The sequence below is a fragment of the Fusarium solani genome (assembly GCF_023522795.1).
Source record: "Fusarium solani strain SB1 chromosome Unknown bctg00000007, whole genome shotgun sequence".
In the NCBI taxonomy this organism is placed as follows: domain Eukaryota; kingdom Fungi; phylum Ascomycota; class Sordariomycetes; order Hypocreales; family Nectriaceae; genus Fusarium; species Fusarium solani.
The window spans coordinates 1,484,538-1,502,871 of NW_027072150.1; the positions used below are offsets into that span (position 1 = coordinate 1,484,538).

The 18,334-nt window shown below is 50.5% G+C and overlaps 7 protein-coding genes across 7 annotated transcripts; 2 read left to right on the forward strand and 5 right to left on the reverse strand.

Moving 5' to 3' along the window:
- Nucleotides 1–132: 132 nt before the first annotated feature.
- MRS44_011345 (uncharacterized protein) lies at nt 133–1,161 on the reverse strand (the record flags this gene model as incomplete). The annotated part of the gene is made up of 1 exon (XM_046273691.2): nt 133–1,161. One exon carries the CDS (start codon nt 1,159–1,161, stop codon nt 133–135), a length of 1,029 nt encoding a protein of 342 aa, XP_046134953.2.
- A 2,858-nt stretch (nt 1,162–4,019) lies between these two features.
- On the forward strand, nt 4,020–5,903 carry MRS44_011346 (uncharacterized protein; the record flags this gene model as incomplete). Its single annotated transcript, XM_046280986.2, has 4 exons — nt 4,020–4,197; nt 4,245–4,405; nt 4,461–5,451; nt 5,503–5,903. The coding sequence occupies 4 exons, from the start codon at nt 4,020–4,022 to the stop codon at nt 5,901–5,903; spliced, it is 1,731 nt and encodes a 576-aa protein (XP_046134952.1).
- Nucleotides 5,904–6,640: 737 nt separating this feature from the next.
- Nucleotides 6,641–7,616, forward strand: MRS44_011347 (uncharacterized protein; the record flags this gene model as incomplete). Its single annotated transcript, XM_046283365.1, has 2 exons — nt 6,641–6,927; nt 6,983–7,616. 2 exons carry the CDS (start codon nt 6,641–6,643, stop codon nt 7,614–7,616), a joined length of 921 nt encoding a protein of 306 aa, XP_046134951.1.
- Nucleotides 7,617–7,801: 185 nt separating this feature from the next.
- On the reverse strand, nt 7,802–9,563 carry MRS44_011348 (uncharacterized protein; the record flags this gene model as incomplete). The annotated part of the gene is made up of 6 exons (XM_065619702.1): nt 7,802–8,295; nt 8,348–8,660; nt 8,711–8,863; nt 8,917–9,372; nt 9,429–9,458; nt 9,507–9,563. The coding sequence occupies 6 exons, from the start codon at nt 9,561–9,563 to the stop codon at nt 7,802–7,804; spliced, it is 1,503 nt and encodes a 500-aa protein (XP_065475774.1).
- Nucleotides 9,564–9,955: 392 nt separating this feature from the next.
- On the reverse strand, nt 9,956–11,179 carry MRS44_011349 (uncharacterized protein; the record flags this gene model as incomplete). Its single annotated transcript, XM_046270767.1, has 1 exon — nt 9,956–11,179. One exon carries the CDS (start codon nt 11,177–11,179, stop codon nt 9,956–9,958), a length of 1,224 nt encoding a protein of 407 aa, XP_046134949.1.
- Nucleotides 11,180–11,865: 686 nt separating this feature from the next.
- Nucleotides 11,866–12,895, reverse strand: MRS44_011350 (uncharacterized protein; the record flags this gene model as incomplete). Its single annotated transcript, XM_046278412.1, has 5 exons — nt 11,866–12,056; nt 12,109–12,425; nt 12,481–12,587; nt 12,635–12,793; nt 12,854–12,895. The coding sequence occupies 5 exons, from the start codon at nt 12,893–12,895 to the stop codon at nt 11,866–11,868; spliced, it is 816 nt and encodes a 271-aa protein (XP_046134948.1).
- A 952-nt stretch (nt 12,896–13,847) lies between these two features.
- MRS44_011351 (uncharacterized protein) lies at nt 13,848–16,124 on the reverse strand (the record flags this gene model as incomplete). The annotated part of the gene is made up of 1 exon (XM_046275737.2): nt 13,848–16,124. One exon carries the CDS (start codon nt 16,122–16,124, stop codon nt 13,848–13,850), a length of 2,277 nt encoding a protein of 758 aa, XP_046134947.1.
- Nucleotides 16,125–18,334: the final 2,210 nt, after the last annotated feature.

Here is an 18,334-nt window from a genome sequence, read left to right on the forward strand (position 1 = left end):
TGTTTGACTACAAGATATCGGATAGTTGCAGTGACATCGTTTAGGGAATTCGTCTCTCATTATCATCTCCTCGTAAAATCATAACTACTACTGCCAAATCACGACTTGACCTACATGACTGCTGAACTCAACCTACTTCTTCATGCTAACATGGGAGCAGATCTCGCCAATGCCCGTCACCATGCCCGTGCCCGTGCCACTGAAGCACACCTTGCCAACACCCGAGATCTCTGCATAACCATTCCCGTCCACCCAGACATTTCCACACCCAGAGAGCGTCACATGGCCGTTGCCATGGACGTAGACATTTCCACAACCGGAGAGGGTAACGTACCCTCCGCCGTCAACGTTGAATGTACCGCAACCACTGATAACAGTGACCTTGGAAGGATCGCACCCTTCAACGCTTGTATGATTTGCTTTAGCGGCCGAAGTGGAAGCAGATTCATCTCTTGGCCTCTGGTGCGACTTTGACGACTTTGCTGCCGCCGACTTCGTTGCTGGCTTTGAAGAGGGCTTCAATGTCTTTGCTGGTGCCTTGACGGGCTTCTTCGGCTCGGGCTTCGGGTACATGGCGGCGAGAAGCTTCTTGTCACCATCTGAAAGCCTTGTATTGAATGGTCCAGTCGCTTCTTCATCAGAGGTGTTGCACTCGCCGACCTGGCAGTGCATGATAGAGCGTTGATCAACGTCGCTGGTGATGTCGCTCAGGGTGCTCCAGAAATCGTCTGACTGTGAAGCCACGGTGTCGGACTTCCCCGAATGGTCATACTCGAGCTGAATACCCAGAGCGTGGCCAAACATGTGCAAGATGGAGCGTCTTCGTCTGTCTTGCTGCTCATCCCTGCTGAGATGGCTGGGCGGGTGGAGGTTCAACTCTATGGTGTGTAGATCCGGGTACTTTTGAGCGTTGCGACCAACTCGAGACCGATTCTTGTGACCAAATCGGATGCGGATGTCGGAAGGAACAGAAGCATCGTCATCGAGAAACTCGAATCTCGTGCGCATCGGCACCTCGTGGTAATACTTGGTGACATAGTGCTCCACCGTCTTCCTCTCCCATGAGCTTCCGCCGAGGAATCGGACTTTGAGGCAAGTCTTTTCAGCGGGCCAAGCATACTTATTGTCTACAACAACGTTTGTAGCCGAAAAGGAAACCATGGTTGACATGATTCCGTGCTCGAGATTGTCTGTACGCTTGTTGCTGTTGGTGGATGCTCAAAGAAAGACGAGGTGGGCAGCTGAAAGAAGGTCAAGTGTGAGTAGCACCGTGATGGAGATGTCACGAGGAAGAAACGAAGGACCATGTAGGCAAGATATATGTGAGACTGCGATGCAGCCCGAGAGAGACGACAGTTTAAGCTTGTTTTTGAACATTTTGCGCAAAACACGTGGTCTGGTTTGTTCCTCAACTCAATCCGTTGGCCCTCGTGTTTCCTTTGTCGGGAAATGCATGAGCTTATGTTGTTCTATTGTTGAAGTTCTTTGTCTCATGGATGGCTTCTTGATTGATTCAGAACTCATCTAATCACCATGCGATCAGGCAATTTTGAAGAGCGTTGAGGTGATGTTTTACTTCTCGCTTGCCAAGATCTGAAAAGCACTCCCGCGCACAAGGCACCTTCTGGCCTTGTTCGCCTCGCCTGTCCATACTGAAGGTGAAATGAGGTTTAATCATCGTATATGCAACCAATGGAAAAGAGAAGTGGAAGCTGAAGAGAAATCAGGCTCCAGTGATGAAGCGTGTAGGGGCTCCCGGTCGAGCTGTGCCACCAGGATGCGCATCCTAGACAGGCAATCTCCCGTTGCCCGACCCTGGAATCCATGGCTTTCAGCGCTGAAAATTCTACCTCGACTGCAAACTGTGGAAATGAATGCCGAACTTAGGGGCTCGGCTTGATTCATTCAGGACCGACTGCATGGACTGCCGACAATTCGCAAGTCTTTTTCCACTGCAACCGAAAAAAGATTCTTGATGCACTTATATCTCTAGATTGCCAGTTCTGAGCACCATGCATTGACTTGTTGTGTGTGATTGAATAAAAACTCCTGAGGCTATAGATGATGGCATAGTTTTCTTGTCCTATGTGCGCTTTCACTGGGTATCCCCTAACAAGGAACGGTAGGACGTGCAATCATCGAGTTTCGTAGGAACTCCCTCCACGCGCTCGAAAAGGGCATGCGTCTGTGCCATCTAATCCCTGCCGTTATATCGTCGATGGTACTCCCATGGAATTATTTTGCCGGGCTAAGACAAGTTCCTCAAACAACCAGCAACGGTGCTCGTTGGGCTGAGTCAAGGGCTCTTCTTCAACAGTCCACATCAATGGCCCAAGAAGATTCCCTAGAACTTTCGTAGAACCTTAAAACAGTCATTTCGCTCTCATGGTAGCGGACTTTTCGTATCTCTGCCGCAGCCCGCCCAGAGTCTCAGTCAGCTCCACCCCATGATCAAGTTGACGCTTGTCGCCAGGCCGAACCGGTACATTAGCAACAGCTTACCAGATTCTAACCGTTGTAGAAACCTTTCGACTGCAGCTCTTCGTAGTAACAGTCTAGGTGAGCCGTCAAGATGGCGCAAATAGTGGCCGATGATTGACTTGCTCAGCGCGCCCTGGTCCGACTTTGCATGACCCTGCGGAAGCCCATTGAAGATCCTTTTTGAAACTTTTCACTTAGCCCATCAATCGGGGTTTATGATATTTTCTCCAAGTTTGAGTCATTTGACATTGTGGCAATAGAGCTGGGGGCCAACGAGAAAGTAGTCCGCTGCAACCAGGCAGAAAAGCAGCACACCTCACCTAGGGTGAGAATCGAATTCTAAGCACCATATATCCTCGTACTGCTGCTTTCTTGATATCTGATAATGTTGGATGGGCGTTGCATCATGTGTGCCAAGTTCTCAGAACAACTATGGAGCGAACGGTTAGAGGTGAGAAGCGTCCTCGTCCTGAGCCGGCATTTACAATGCGTATAACGACAGAAAGGCGATGCCATTCCATTTTATGCGATAGGAAGGAATTGAAAATATGGATCAGTAGCAAGACCCCAGTGATGGGGATACTGCCCCCCTGTAATCAAGAACTGCTTAGGGCATTATCCTTTCTGTTCGTGCCCACCACTGACTGGCATGCATTCATTGCTGCTGTAGTACGTTGAAATCCCCTCAACGGAGTAGGTAGGGTCACTAAAGTACAAGAGAAATGAAACTAGTGACAGAGCACGACGCTTATCATTCACGCATGCGGGGAAGCCCTCAACGAGATCAATCGTTTAGAGACAACAGTGGCGTTCTGAAGAGTACAGACCTTCAGCTCGTCAGCCACTATCACACATGCCTTCAAAAGGGGCAAAGTGTCCGGTACATGGCTGCTAATGGTCAGATCCAGCTTCGTAAATGCCGTTCTGGCCCGGGAAGCGTGCCCAAAGCGGTAGCCACGGGTTACACAATTTCTCAGCCTCAAAGTGCAAATTCACCCAGATCAGTATTGTGGCTGGTCTGGTCTCCAAGCCTGCCAGTTCGAGGCCTCAGCAGGGCACCTCTTGTCTCGGAGATAGTGGCGTCTTGGTATTTCAGCAGGCGGCAAGGGGCAAGTTCCCCGGCCAAGGTGGCTTGCTGACGTCTGAGACAGGCCAATAATCAACCACTAGCGCAGCGATCTATTTGCTTGGAACTCACGCGCGGCTCGGCACGCATTAGTTGACATGACCTTCTGGTCTGAGCTCCAAGGCTTCCCCGCGAATTGGTAGGGTTTTTGTGAGCTCCGAGGTGGCGAGCTGATGGGAAGCCACGCAAGTTCTAGATTCAAACTGGCTAATCGTCTTCTCACTATTGGGTTAAACCCAGTTGCAGGTCTTGCTGGGGCTCGGCAAGTCTGGCAACGTTCGTAGCTTATGCAATGCAGCAACTGTGCCTATAAAGAACCCGGAATACCCAGGGTACAACTACCCATCTTTCCCCTCAACTGCAACAAACACCTAGACAAAGCTCTCACTTCGCAACCATCACGTTCGCCAATATGACACACGCCGAGTCTCCATCAGCAGCAGCTGACAATGGTGAAGAGCACAAGAAGCTTATTCTGTGCTTCGATGGCACTGGCAACACTTTCAGCGGCACCAATGCCGATACAAACGTGGTGAAGATCCTCCGCAAGCTCGACCGCAACCACCCCAACCAGTTCCACTATTATCAGAGTATGCTTGTCGTCTATCTGATCTGAACTCAGCTGATAGTGTTGCAGCCGGCATTGGCACCTACGATGTCAATGAGTCTTCTGTGAACAAGACTTACCTCGGTGAGATGCGGAGTTCTTTCTCCAAGACTATTGACCAGGGCTTTGGAACAACCTTTGACGCCCACGTCATTGCCGGTTATCGCTTCCTGATGCGGTACTACGAGACTGTAAGTGATACCCATCGCCTTTCCATCCTCAGTACTAATATGGTTTCGAATCAAGGATGCCAGAATTTACATCTTTGGCTTCAGTCGTGGCGCCTTCACAGCCAAGTTCCTCGCTCGCATGGTGAACAAGGTTGGCTTGCTTTGCAAGGGTAACGAGGAGATGGTCCCCTTTGCTTATCGCTTGTACCAGCGTGCTCTTAAGTGTGAGAGTGACGATCGTGTCGCCGCACAAAAGGAGAAGCAAACTGCTACTGGCCAGAAGACCAAAGTCTATACCAACGGTAGTCATTGCAAGGATCAAGTCGAGCACCTACTGGGCGGCGACGCCGTCGTCAAAGAAAGCAAGGCAACGCAGGCAGCGACCAAGGAGATCGAGGCCTTCAGCCAAACCTTTTGCCGAAATGCAGGCGACGTTTCCAAGCACAAGAACATCAAGGTCTTCTTCCTCGGCATGTGGGACTGCGTCAACTCGGTCGCAGTTGTTGAGAAGAGTGCTCCAGCCCCAGTTGGAGTTGCTGGCACAGCTGAACATGTCCGTCACGCTGTTGCTGTCGATGAGCGACGCGTCAAGTTCAAGCCTGCCCTTCTTGCTCAAGACATTCGACATAACCACCATGAACACGACAAGTTTGAGGATGTCAAATTGGACGACATCCATGAAGTTTGGTTCCCCGGTAACCATGGGGATATTGGCGGCGGATGGCCGGCCCTCGACTTGCCCAAGATCGAAGACATGGGCTTTTGGCAACGAATCAAGCACTACTGGACGACCCTGAAAGCCAAGAACCAGGATGAGCCACTTGACGACTCACGCTTGCAAATGAGCGACATGGCATTGGAGTGGATGATTCGTGAGGTCGACATTGTGGGCCAGAAGGATCCCAAGTCTAAGGTTCACTGGTGTCCCACTGGTCTGGCCACGTTCAAACAGTTAATGAACGACGAAGAGAAGGTGAAGGAGCTGGTGATCAAGGGCTTCATGCACGATTGCTTGTCTTTTGGCCGTGGAACTGCCCTGTTCAAAGTCATGATGTGGAAGTTCATGGGTAAGTGATTCTAAGATTTTCATCGTGCTCGCTGACATTTTGATCTTGCAGAAATTTTGCCATTCATTCCACGATGGGAACTGAATGACCTTGCCGAGAAGGAAGAAGACAAGGGATGGGAGCCTTATCGCGGCTGGCCCAACAAGGGCGCCTACCGCGACATCCCACGAAGAGCAATTCTCCACGACTCCCTGAAGCGTCGACTTGAAGATGTTAAGAGCTATTACCCCAAGAACAATCATGGAGCCAAGGAACCATGTTTGAGGCCCAACCACAAGGGAGACATCGCCGTGATGGACGAGGTGCCACTCAACTTTGTCGTCGATTACAAAGGTGCGGTCACGGAGGCAGCTAGAACGAAGAGGGAGGAGGAGGTGAAGAAGGAGGAGCCATGGCATGTTAGACACCAGACCTGGCAGCTCAACCCACCCGGGACCATTCAACTCTGCTAGGTAGCCTGGATTTGTGCTTTATTCGCGGATGGGATGGATCTTTTGGCGTTCAGGGTCTTGTAAGCAGACGCTATGTAATATTCTCTATGTAATCCTCTTTTCTTGATTTGCCTTGGCACTATTGGCGACTTGTGGTAATAATTCCTTCATGTTAAGAACCTCGAGGCAGTAGGCAGGAAATTGGATTCCACTATACAAGACGCACACAGTCATCCGAACAGTCTGAGATATGAGGTATTAACTTGAATAAGAAAGTCGTAGGGGCGACCAAGGACCAAAAGCGGAGCATGTCTCTTGGGCTCACAGAAACAGCATAATACCAGGCTCAACGACGACTCTAAAAGAGTCCACCAGTCACAGTAGCAAAAGGCACAGTTGTACCATACTCTTATGCAGGAGATAATACGATCCACACCCGATAGCACCGGAACATAAGCCGTCATAATGTCCGTCAATTAAGTCAGCCCTATGTTATTAGTGCAGTGGTTCCGAGATCCCAAACTAGTTAGCTTTGCGCAAACACGACGGGGGCCAACGATTGACCCAATCACCAAGCTCTGGAGATTATCAAGTTCGGAGTTAACAGGTGAGGCATGCAGACGACCAATGTCCCGGACATTGGCCTTTTCATCGCCGTGACTGACACCAAGGTATCTATCTGTCGGTCTATATAATAGTCTCATCTTGACCCATCCTTCCTCTTCCGTCCACTTCACCCTCACCAACTCATCTACACCATGCCACAGCTTATCTGGTTAGTGACGGCTGCAACGTCGGGGCTCGGTGCAGCAATCGTCCAGCACCTTACAACCAGAGGTGATCGTGTCATTGCAACGGGCCGTAACGCAGATGAACGCCTCGGCCATCTCAAGTCAGACAATGTTGCTATCCTTGAGCTCGATGTCACCGCTCCGCAACAGCAAATCAATGCACAAATCGAGAAGGCCTGGCAAGTTTGGGGACATATCGATGTTCTTCTGAACAACGCTGGAGTGTCAGCACCCAAGAGCATCGAAGAGGCTACGTGAGCACTCCGACCTGCATCCGATCATTGATCAATCTAACACCCGCGCCTACAGCGACGACTTTGTTCGCAGCATCTTTGACGTGAACCTGTTTGGGACACTGCATGTGTCCCAGGCCATTCTCCCATATTTCCGATCCCAGCGAAGCGGTACTGTTGCATTTACCGGCGCTGGTGTAGGCTGGGGCCCGCTTCCATTTCTCTCGCATTATGCTGCGTCTAAAGCAGCTCTTGACATCTTTGTCGAGGGTCTTGCAAAGGAAGTCAAATCTTTCAACATCAACTGCATAATCTTTGAGCCTGGCGGTTTCCCATCTCAGCTTGGAGCAGCACGAGAGGGCTCAGTAGAGGGCTTCGGAAAGTACCAGCCATCGATCGAGGCATACAAGCCTCTCTTTGACGAGACCATGGGGGTATTCGCGACCGAGATTGTGCCCAATGTTCCGGGTGACATCAACAAATTATCGGAACGCATTGGTGACTGCGTCAAAGGCGAGGGTGTGTGTGCTGGAAGGCCGAGGCCATTGAGAGTCATTCTTGGAAGTGATGCACTTCGGCTGATACAGCAGAAGTGCAAGGAACAGATGGAACTTGCAAACACTTGGGAGGATGTCAGCCTCAGTACTGATCGTGACGGGCATGATCACGTAGCGAGTCCAGGAATGCTCCGGCTGACATCGATTCTGTAGCTGCAGGTGGCTATTTTATAGAATATCAACACGTCACTTGAACCCAATGGTGGACAGCTGCCGTCAGCTAGGACATATCACCGACGATTACAAGAGATCCCCTAAGACATCTACCCACATGAGCCAACAGGCAGCAAGAGTTTGACACGAGGTTTCAAAGTCTAATTCGAGACTACTATCGGTGTCTAACGTGGTTCCAGCATCATACTCGCTGAAATTAGGAAATGCCCTTCAAGAACGTCCATGAAAGATACTGCAGAAGCCTGCATCACTAAAGGCCCTTGCATATTAGGCTGCAAGTAATCAGCCAAGACGGTGGCCTGACTTATCCCCATCTCTGAGCCAATCCATCGGAGAGTCCTGGCAAAGTACTCTCTATCGGACAGCGCAACTGTCGTACACCTTGCGATGACGTATAAGGGATGGAGCAGTAAAAGCCCACCCACCGTCCGTTGCGGGTTGTTTGATGCAGTCGCAGCATCAGGGTGCTGAACGTACGCCCCCAGGTCTCCCGAGACATGGTAAGGAATGGACGCTTTGAGTTCAGCAGTTAAATGATGGATCTTGGCACCATAATTACCAATAACCTCCTGTCCAAGAGCCTGAGCAAGATGAACAAGATGATCGAGATAGAGGATGCATATCGACCTCCAAGAGGTCCAGGCAGCAGCGACGTATTCTAATCCCAACATTAGCTCGAATCTCAAAGGGCTTGTCGTTGTGAATCGTACGGTCCAAATACTTATACACAGGCCCTGAGCAGCGATATGAAGAATCCTCCGTAGTCTCACCTGGAACGTGGCCGACAAGTTCGGGAGCCCATGAAGATGGGCGATCAGTATCCCAGTGCATGATGTCGCCTTCCAGCGCCAGCAAATCTTGTTGTAACTGAACAAGGTCTTCTGTTGATGAGTAGGGGTTCGCGAGGAGCTGTTCCGCACGAGCCGTAAGCGGTGACATCTGGATGATAATCCGATCCAGAGAACGGCGCGGCTTGTCACTGAGTGGCGGGGAGAAGACACCACGCCCAGTCTCATCAGAGGCCTTGTAAGGATTAGGAAAGCTGCCCTTGCTGTGGTCATTACAGTACTCACCCCCGCTTGCTTCAATATCAAGCCTGCTCCGGGGAGGTAAAGTTGGGCAGTGGAATTTTGGTGTAGGATATGGACTCCTTGTCGAAGAATCGAGTGGATGCCTTGTATATGGACTAGATACTTGGCAGGCGAAGCATGGTTGCTCATAATAATCTGCCAAGGGGTTAGAAACGGTAGCAATCTTGCACTTCCTATCCAAACCTCACCTCATATAGCCCCAGCAATACGGCGGTGAGAAAATACTTGAATGAGATGCCTGTCTTTTCTCGTGACAAAGAGGAGGTAAAGTTCATCAGAAGCTGGCCGTACCGTTTTTGCGTAGTCTCCAACAGACTATGCCATCTATTACGGTTAGCTATTGACGCAAGGGCAATAACTCTGGCTGCAGAGATAAGGGTACAAGTGGGAGCGGCATTGGCGAGTAGGGAATGCATCCCGTCTAGAAACCCCCGTGATTGTCGTCTATCGTGAGATGGGACAACGAAGCTGTCTAGAAAGATGTCGATTGCAACCTCTTCGAGTAGTACGTCCGTTCTAGGAGACCATCTGTCAAATTGCAATGCGCTCGGGTTGTCAACAGGGTGATAATGTCGGAACACCAGCATCCCATCGTCCTTGTAGCCGGGGCATACTCGACGAGATTTAAGGCAGCGTTGGCAAGACTGGTAATAAAGCGATAAGCGACTGATACACTCCTAGCTCCCAAAGAATGACTTACAGGACGGGTCTCATCACACTGGGTGTATATCTTGTCAGTGTGTCGTACGCTCCTAGAATTCGCGCCAAATGAACGAACCTTCTTGCGTCGTTTCTTGCATGTCTCGCAGCCTCGGGAAACGCCGTGGTTGACCATATTTTATACAATTATATTCTTTTTCCAGTGTATTTAGTCCTGGGAAAATAGAATATGGGCTTTCCTGGCCATTTCTTGGTGTCCAAATGAAACCAAGAAGGTAGCCATTGATGAGCACCGTGAACGTGAATCGTGCAACCAGTGAGCACGTGCTTAATATTTAGCGGCGTGACAAATTGTTATGTCTCTAGGGTAGGCAGAAGTTTCCAATATCATTTATCTTATCAAGTCCATCTCATCTTGACCTTACAAAGGTCAATTCTACAATAAGTCGAGTACAACACAGAGGGTTCTGCCGGCCTGTGGTAAATTGAACCGCCCAAAGCGAATCTTTTATTCAGTTGAAGAGGAGATTAATGTACATGTTTCTCTTTTCTCTTTACACTGCCCCCTCATACTCCGTACACACTCAAACTGAATCTCGCTTTGTTCAGCCGATCAACGAACCGCAAACCCAGTGTGGAGGGTGTCAGCAAACCAGCTATAGGTGATCCATCAGCCTTGACCTTGGGCATCTCTATAATCGTGACTGCAGCTTCAACGCCTAGGATCGCAGCCATGTCAACTAGTGCACCTTGGTACCCAAATTCCGCCACGGCCACAGGCTCCTTTTCCCCTTCGATATATGCTGTAGCTTTCCACTCAGCACTCTCAACTCTTCTGCTTTCTTCTCTGTCTGGGCCAGATCCAGGATCAAGCGCCTTTCTACGAACAAATGACCTGAACCAAGGAATACAGAGGAGGATGATCCCGAGCTTGGTGATAACGTGGACGATGGCCGCAGAGAAGAAACCGGAAGTGGGAATGTACTCGCGAAAAATGAAATCTCGACCGTAGGCTTGGGCGTCGAAGCTGGCAGAGCGTTGGACAATTGACTGATTCCCCCACGCAACAAATGACGTCCCAAGGTGGCCCAAGACTGGATCATAACGATGGCCAAGGAGACCAACTGGAGGTGATTTGAGAGGGTTCGGTGCCTGAGACAAGATCCACGAGTCTCCATTCAGCCATCCGCCAATACCGCAGTGCTCGGCCACATCAAGAACAGTGTGAAATGAGCCGCCTTGCATTCCCAACATGTTGAGTTTTCCTGAGCAAACGACTTCGGATGGTGCTGGAAGCCCATGGCCATGAAGATGGGTCACCAGGAGCCAGGCCACCAGATCGGACGGAGAGCTCGAGCCGGAGATGGCTGGAATAATGATGGCTCCCGACTGTTCCGCCAGACTGTGGTAGTCACGAATCATGTCGGCAATCCAAGCTGTCTCGGTGCTGAAGTCGACGTAATGGGTGCCATTCCGAGCGCAGGACTCAACCACAGGGGTTCCATATCGGTGATAGGGTCCAATGCCGTTGATGAGAACCTTGGTGTTGACAATGAGCGGGTCAAGACTCTCGGCATCAAGTCGGGGAATAATATGGATTGCCGGTTCAAGTCGGTCTGGGTTGATAGCTTCTAGACTCTGCCTGAGACGTTCGAGCTTGTCGGCTGACCGACCAGCAATGCACCATCTCGTGGTTGTTGGGAAGGTCTTGGCAATATGCTCGGCGCAAATAGTAGCTGTCCACCCGGTAGCACCGAGTACGGTGATTTCGTAAGGCTCAGCAGAGGCCATGATACCACTTCAGGGTACAGTATGAGTGAGTAACCAAGTTGCGGGGAGTTGTCAGCCCTTAAAGCTTTATATCAACTGTGACCTTTCGTCCGAACACGACGGTCGAATATTCACACAATTAATAATCCCAAGCTTTTCCGTATGACTAATTGTGGTAATTCCATTTCTAGGTCCACGAAGATTCTCATAATAGCCGTATCAACCGCGCAACGCTACCCTGATTAGGATGTTGGCAATCCAGTCTCGGCCGATTGGGAGACCAGGGGGCTAGTTCGTAACGGGGAATTTTTGCGCGCTCAAGATGATAAGGGTGGAAGATCAATATTGCATCTAACTCACCCAAGAACGAGTGGCTCTTCTTTTATGCTCAAAGTCACGCACGTTCTTGTTGTCATTTGCGTTGGGACAAAATCTTGAGGATCCTCGAGCAAGATGCTTCCTACTCAATAGCGTGGATGGTTTACGGACCAAAGCTCACTTTGCTTCTCCATCTTAGTCTAGGCTGTCACGATATCCATAGCATGGTTGGTCTACTGGGTTAGCATTGGGATATGATGCTATAAAGTGTCAATATTGTGTTCTTTGTTATAGTTAAAGCCCGGCCCTTAATGGGATAACTAAGCAGATAGATAGCATGGTTAATCTCTACCAAGACGGATTCGATTCCAAAGGCTCAATCAGCAAGTCTACATCCACTGCCTATTTCCATAACGAGAAACAAATGATCCACTGTCCCCCTTCTCCAGCGAAGCCTCAAACATGACCCCCAGAACCACTTTGGCAGAATCCTCCGGCGAGCTTGGGCCTTGGAAGTTGGGGGCATAGTCCACAAACTTGCTCGCCAGTCGAAGCGCTTTCTGCGTCTTCTCTTCAGTCACTAAGCACTGTTAGCATCGATATACGCAGCCGTTTTGTTGGATCATACGTACTCTCCCCTTCGAAGCCGGTGTTCACGCTGCCAGGACAGATGCTCATGAACAGTACGCCATCCTTGGCATAGCGAGCCGCGAATTTTGCTATTACGACATTGACTCCCGCTTTGCTCACAGCATAAGGAGCTGCCGGTTCAATCTCGAACTGGCGGATGAATTCGATGTCCGACATGCCCGAGGAGATGGCAATCACCTTCTTGGCCCGACCATTGAGAACGAGAGGCATGTAAAGGTTGAAGAGATGAATATTTCCAACCACATTGACTTTGATTGACCCAAGGATATCCCTTTCGAGTAATTCTGGATTCTGGGCTCTTTATTATATGTGTTAGTCTTGTCTTTTACTTGACCACGAGCCGCGCTACTCACAAGACATCGACAGCGTCCCATGCGGACCAGGATGGGATCAAGGCTGCATTTGCGATGATATAATCAAGCACACCAGAAGTAAATTTCGAGACCTCTTGAACAGACTCCTGAGGTGATTGTTAGCTGCAGACTATATACACAGTAAATGTCTTACATTGAGGGCATCGTAATTGGTGATGTCAGCTTCGACAATGCGAATATTGTCCGTAGAGCCGAGCTCTTCTGCAATCTTTCTTTCAGTAGATAACTTGTTACGCACAAGTCCTACAACGAGATTCTCACGATCCGCTGAGAGCTCCTTGAGAAAGGCGAACTGCAATTGGGCACATGTCAGATAGGTAGGCAGATTTGACAGCACTTTTTGCAAGCTTACCCCAAGACCACGCGACGCTCCGGTCACCAAGAATGTAGGCATGTTGAAAATAAAATGAGAATCGGTGGAGCTAAGAACAGACGTGATGTGTATCGGCTGCTAATGCTGCTAATAGTCGTGACATGGCAAGACTCATATACCCGCACACACCTCGCGTCCCTCCACACAGGTTAACCTTTTCGCTATCTTGATTTCAAAGCTTTCAAATTTTTTTCTTTGCCGTATATTTGTCATTAATAGACACTCGTAAAGCCCCGGTGCCTCCGTGGAGCGCAAAGATGGCCGGTGAGAGACGGTTGGGGATGGGACTGCGCAATGGTTTCCTAATGGACCTCAACATACCCCTGTCAGCTGCCCTCCTTCAACGTATGATGTGGATCTCAGTGTCAAAGCAGTTTTTATAACGTGTAACAGCATAAATCTCTGGTCTTCCAAGTTTAGCGATGGGCTATAGCCCCTGCCGCGCCATCTCGATATCTGTACCCCTGCACCTGGTTCCGTACTTGTTGAGAGCATGCTGTATGATGAGCCTTAAGTAAGTACGCATATGATACTCCATACAATCTCATACAACTCCAAACATAAACTCAAGGCAACAGTCCTCCAGTGATGAACAGATTCTCCAACACACACATACCTCGTGACGTGATAGTCGAAGCTCCATTGACTCATGCAGTCATTCACGCAGTTGTGGATACTTTGCGCAAAGCTAACTTGAACCGGAAACGTAGGTGGAATACTCAGACACAATGAGTTGTAAGTGGCAAGGGGAGCCTCATTACCAAGCGCCTGGTGAGTTCGGCCGAATTCGACCGTGTGCAGACCTCCCAGCTTCTTGGCCCTACCCAGAAAGCAGAGGTTAAAGAAACACGCGATAAGGATTAGGGCATGATCGCCGCATGTTAGCTCATATCAACAAGGTCTCATAGTCGCAAATCTCGAATGGTGTTGTATGGACACATTTATTTATTACTCTACTAATGAGATGGACTCCCTACTCTTGCTTTTGTAGCTTCACCTCTAAGCCCTTGGCCGCTGCGTCCACCTCCCTCATGCTCATCGCCTCTATCGCGGGGACTTGGTCCTTGAGCAAGAACGGCAGCACTGAGCTCTTCCACATCACGCTGGTATCCCTGTTCAGCAACTCTTTCACAATGATCCAAGAAATCATCACGATGCACAGCACTAACAGAGCTAAAGGCAGGGCAAACCAGGCCCATGCCACGTGGAGACACGTCCGATTCTCCCAAGCATCACCTTTGGAGGCTGTGCTGGCCATTGCGTATGGGCCCCAGCCAGCGCGGCGCATTTCAGTCGTGATTCGCATGGCCATAGAGTCGATGTTCTCTCTAATCGAATCGAGATTGGTAGTGCGAGAGCGTAGAATAGCGGCCATGGCCAACGAGCTTCCGCCGTATCTCCCGAAGCAAGCGACGTACTCCGTTTGGAACCCTTGTGGCCTGCAGTAAGCATCAAAGGTCCCCGACAGCTCTCGCTGAAAGGCCAAGATAAAGGCCGGCCAGAGCGATGCCACGCATTCCTGAGGTGCCGTGACATTTGTGTACTCAGATGGGGCGTCAAGATCCTCGGTAGCCCAGTCTTTTGAGAGTACCGACACGGTTTGTCTGGCAGACAATGGCAGCTTCTCAGAAGCAGATGTCATATTAGACGAGGTGTAGAGTGTTCCGTTGACCAAGCACGGTGTTTGGACGCCTCGCATAAAGGTTTGAGGGAGCGTCTCGCCACCATCCCAGAGCGGCTCAGACTTTTGTAGACGAAGCGGTGTGTTCTTGACTACCCTCTCTTCGAGGGCACCATCTTTGACTCGTCCCGCGTAGTGCTTGACACAGGGATACATGATACAAGTGGCCGCAATGTAATCTGTCGGTTGGCTCCAGGCTGTGGCATCTGAGCTGTTGCTTGTACTCAGAGGACACGAGACAGTGCCATTGTTCAAGGTTTTGCAGTGCTCTTGTGAAAAGGCGAGTATGGTGAAGTTGGCAGCCGACCAGCGAGCAGCATTGACAAACTCGCGCGGCACCACCTTGCGCGCCCAGGTGAGATTGCCTGTGAGGCCAGCACTCAGGTATTGAGTGCCTGAGGTGGCAGGGTTTCCCGTCTTGATTTCGAGCCGTTCTGTGTCGTTGCCTGAGTTGGCGGCGCTCGAAACAAGTAGGCTGACGGTGATCTGCTCGGTTTTCGGCCGAGGCACGTAGACAACTCTCTCAACCAGCTCTGAGACATCCTCACAGCGGCTGCACATGCCTAGACTGGCGTGGGAGACCTTCTCATTCTCAGGCTGCCCTGGATGGTCGGCGTATGCAGTAAAGGTGCAATTACCGGAAGGACACGTGAAAAGTGCAGCAATGTTGGAGTCGTTGGATGGGTTCACGATGGAGTCTTGCATAGCCGACTGTAGGCCAACGTGAAGGGCAAACGCAGACGGGCGCTCCTTAAAGTAAAGAGACTCGTCGATGCGGTTAGCCACAGAAATAGCAGCAGGGCGCCCCTCAACAACGCGGGCGCAATAATAGGTCTGCATTGTCTGCTGTGTGATGGGTCCGACAGCCAGAGACACGACAACTACGATGACGGCGACCACGGCCAGAGGCTGGTGGAGAGCCACGAGCGGTAGCAGTTGCAGTGATCCCCACGCGCCGCGCGAAGCATCGTCGAAGCGCTGCACGTCGCCCATCGGCCTGAAGCGTGCTGATACCCAATCCCATTTCAACTGTGCCAGCACTTGTAGTGCAACAAATGTCAGGATAGCACGGAAGATGGTGGCAATGATAGCGACGAGGGCGTTGAGCGTGATGCCTGCACCACCAGTACCGTTGTTGTTACCGTCCCAATTGGGTACTTCATCGTCGCTGTACGCGCTCAAGATGCCGTAGATGGAGGCCAATAGTCCAGCAGCCAGTAGCAAGAGGGCCAGCTCTAGGCTCCATATTAAAAAGATGTTGCCTTTCTGTTGACGGCGCTGTGAAGGTGACTTGTCGATGTCCTTGGTGGCCGTGTCTTGGATGAGCAGGCCAGTGGCTTTAGGGGATGGTTCAGTGCTGTGGCTGCGTCTGTGGCTAGGGTCATGGCTGTCGTTTCCATCAATTCCAGTTGTCACGAAAGAAGCATCTCCATGTGTCTCGTCGGTATCGTAGGCGCGATTGCGAGCATTGTCGTCGCTATCATGGTTGATATTGTGAGATCGTCTTGTTGCTGTCGTCGAGGCCAGAGGCTGGAGGAGAAACTGAGACGACTCATTTGACTCGGCCATGGCGGATGGATGGATGGATCCAACGCTAATTTCACGACTCCAGCCAGTATGGAGAGATCTCTTTTTTTAAGAACCAAACAGGTCCTCGCACGTGCGCCCTTGGCATGCAGCTTGGCCAGTTGTATTTCTCTCAGTCAGCCTTATCCATCCGCAAATCTGCCACTCAGAGGCACAGTTAATCTCAAACCAGGGTCATCAGCACATGTTTGCACCATAACGGGGCTGGGGCAAGGCAGTGTGGGGACGTGTTAGCGAAGAATCAAGCATGATTCGCCAACTTTGGCTCGCTTATCAACATTCTCGAAAGACGGGACAGCCCTAAGCAAGACCTTACCAGGCAACAGACTCCAATTGGCGAGAAAGACCGGCATAACTTGAAGCATAACAGACTCATCTTTGATGGTCCTACATTGCCCTTTTGGGCAGCTCGTCACTCAGAACGCCTCTTCTACCTTAGGGTTTTACCAAGAGAGCATCAAACCCTGTATATTGATGTTATCCGCTTTTTGGCCTCACTTTCTACACCCTTACCTTGTGCGGCGTTCAAGTTGGGCCAAAGCCTGGTTCCGGGCTGGCACAAGTCCATGCAGTAATACAGGGTGAGGGGGGTTATTAAACTACTGTCTGTCAAGTAGTTGCCTGCGTTGGCATTGCTGCTGTCGTGTGCCAAGTAACCGAGTCAAGACGTCAGGAGATCCATACATCTGTTGGACGCTCCAGATCTCATGTGACGATGGGTCATGGCGAGAGTCCTGAATCAGGCCTTCTGGTACTCAGGCCTCCCCTCTTCGACGGTTGTTATCGCATGGTGGGCGAGGACTTTGAGGGTGCTGTTGTGGTAGGCGGAACACTATCCTGTAACCGCGTCATCGCCGCATGGCTCCTCGCGACCAGTATTGTTCACAGACGCGAGATCCGTTTGCAAAATAGTCAAGAGTCTGCCATACTACCACAGAGTTGACGGCATGATGTAGCCAGCGAGCTTGTCGCGTATCTTTCGGTCGAGTTCTTCCGGGTAGGCCTCGAGTGCATGGCCAGGGCCTGGAAGGGCTGGTCGTGATTCCTTCCGAGCTCGTCTCCGTGGTCGTTGGGTTGGGTATTTCGAAGTTCGTCCGCCAAGTTCCCCCGAGGCTCTATGGATGAAAGAGATTGTAGATGATATGTCCCGCCGGGATGGGAGGAATTGCCAAGAAGGACAAATTCGCAAGTGGCTATCGACGCGTTATCGTTTCGGATCGTTCGTTTGAGATGGTCTTGCAACGAGAGCCCGTCGGAGCGCCATTGCTTTCGCGATTGCGCTGACATGGAGGCGAAGACATGTTGGATAATGCATGAGGTCGCGTAAATAGACGCGTTTGTGTGTCGATTGTCCCGTTTGAGGTAACGCTTTTGCTGGATTAAATGAGGAGAGTTTAGATCGATAGGTGCGATGCAGGTCGGCGACGGCGGGGCTGATTTCCCCGGGCCGAGCCGCCAGTGATTATGTCACAGAACAGCACACCTAACTTGATCTACAAACCACGTAATAAACCACTGACTCAACATGATTCCTTACTGGATTCCCTTTAATCATGGGATTAATCCGGCTGAGGCTTGCGCGCTGCGTATCCATGTGCATGTTGCACGCTTAGAAATACCATACGGATCTCACACTTAGAGCTCTAGGTTAAGTTACCTAGGTATGTAGGTAGGCGACAGCCTCAGTACCTCAACAAAGAGTAGACCACGACATACATATTCAGAAGGATTTCATGAAGGATACTTTGAATTGTATCTTTTTTTCTTCCCTGATGCGCCTTTTTCGCGATCAACATCTTGTTAGCGACCGAACCTACTGTTCAGCCCCGTCGTAGAGGTTGTGAATGGTTTCTTCTCCAATCTGAGGGTTGTTGCAGGTACATTTCCTCCATGTTGCTTCCTTAATACATGGAAATTAGAAAATGCCATGAAACTAGAGACAGCAGTTATAATGACACGTCTTATCGTCCGGTGCATTTCTGTAACCTTCTACAAGAGAGGTCAAGCTTGAACGGAAGCATGGGTGTCGAGGCTGCCGAGAGCCTGCTGCCAGGCCCATGCAGGTGGCTTGTGGCTGGTGAAATGACTGGCCAGGCTGAAGGCACGTGATAGCAAACATCAGGCTGGCCAAACGGCCAATCATTGATTCATTGTGAATTGTGATACAGCTTTTAACCTGGTTCCCTTCATCG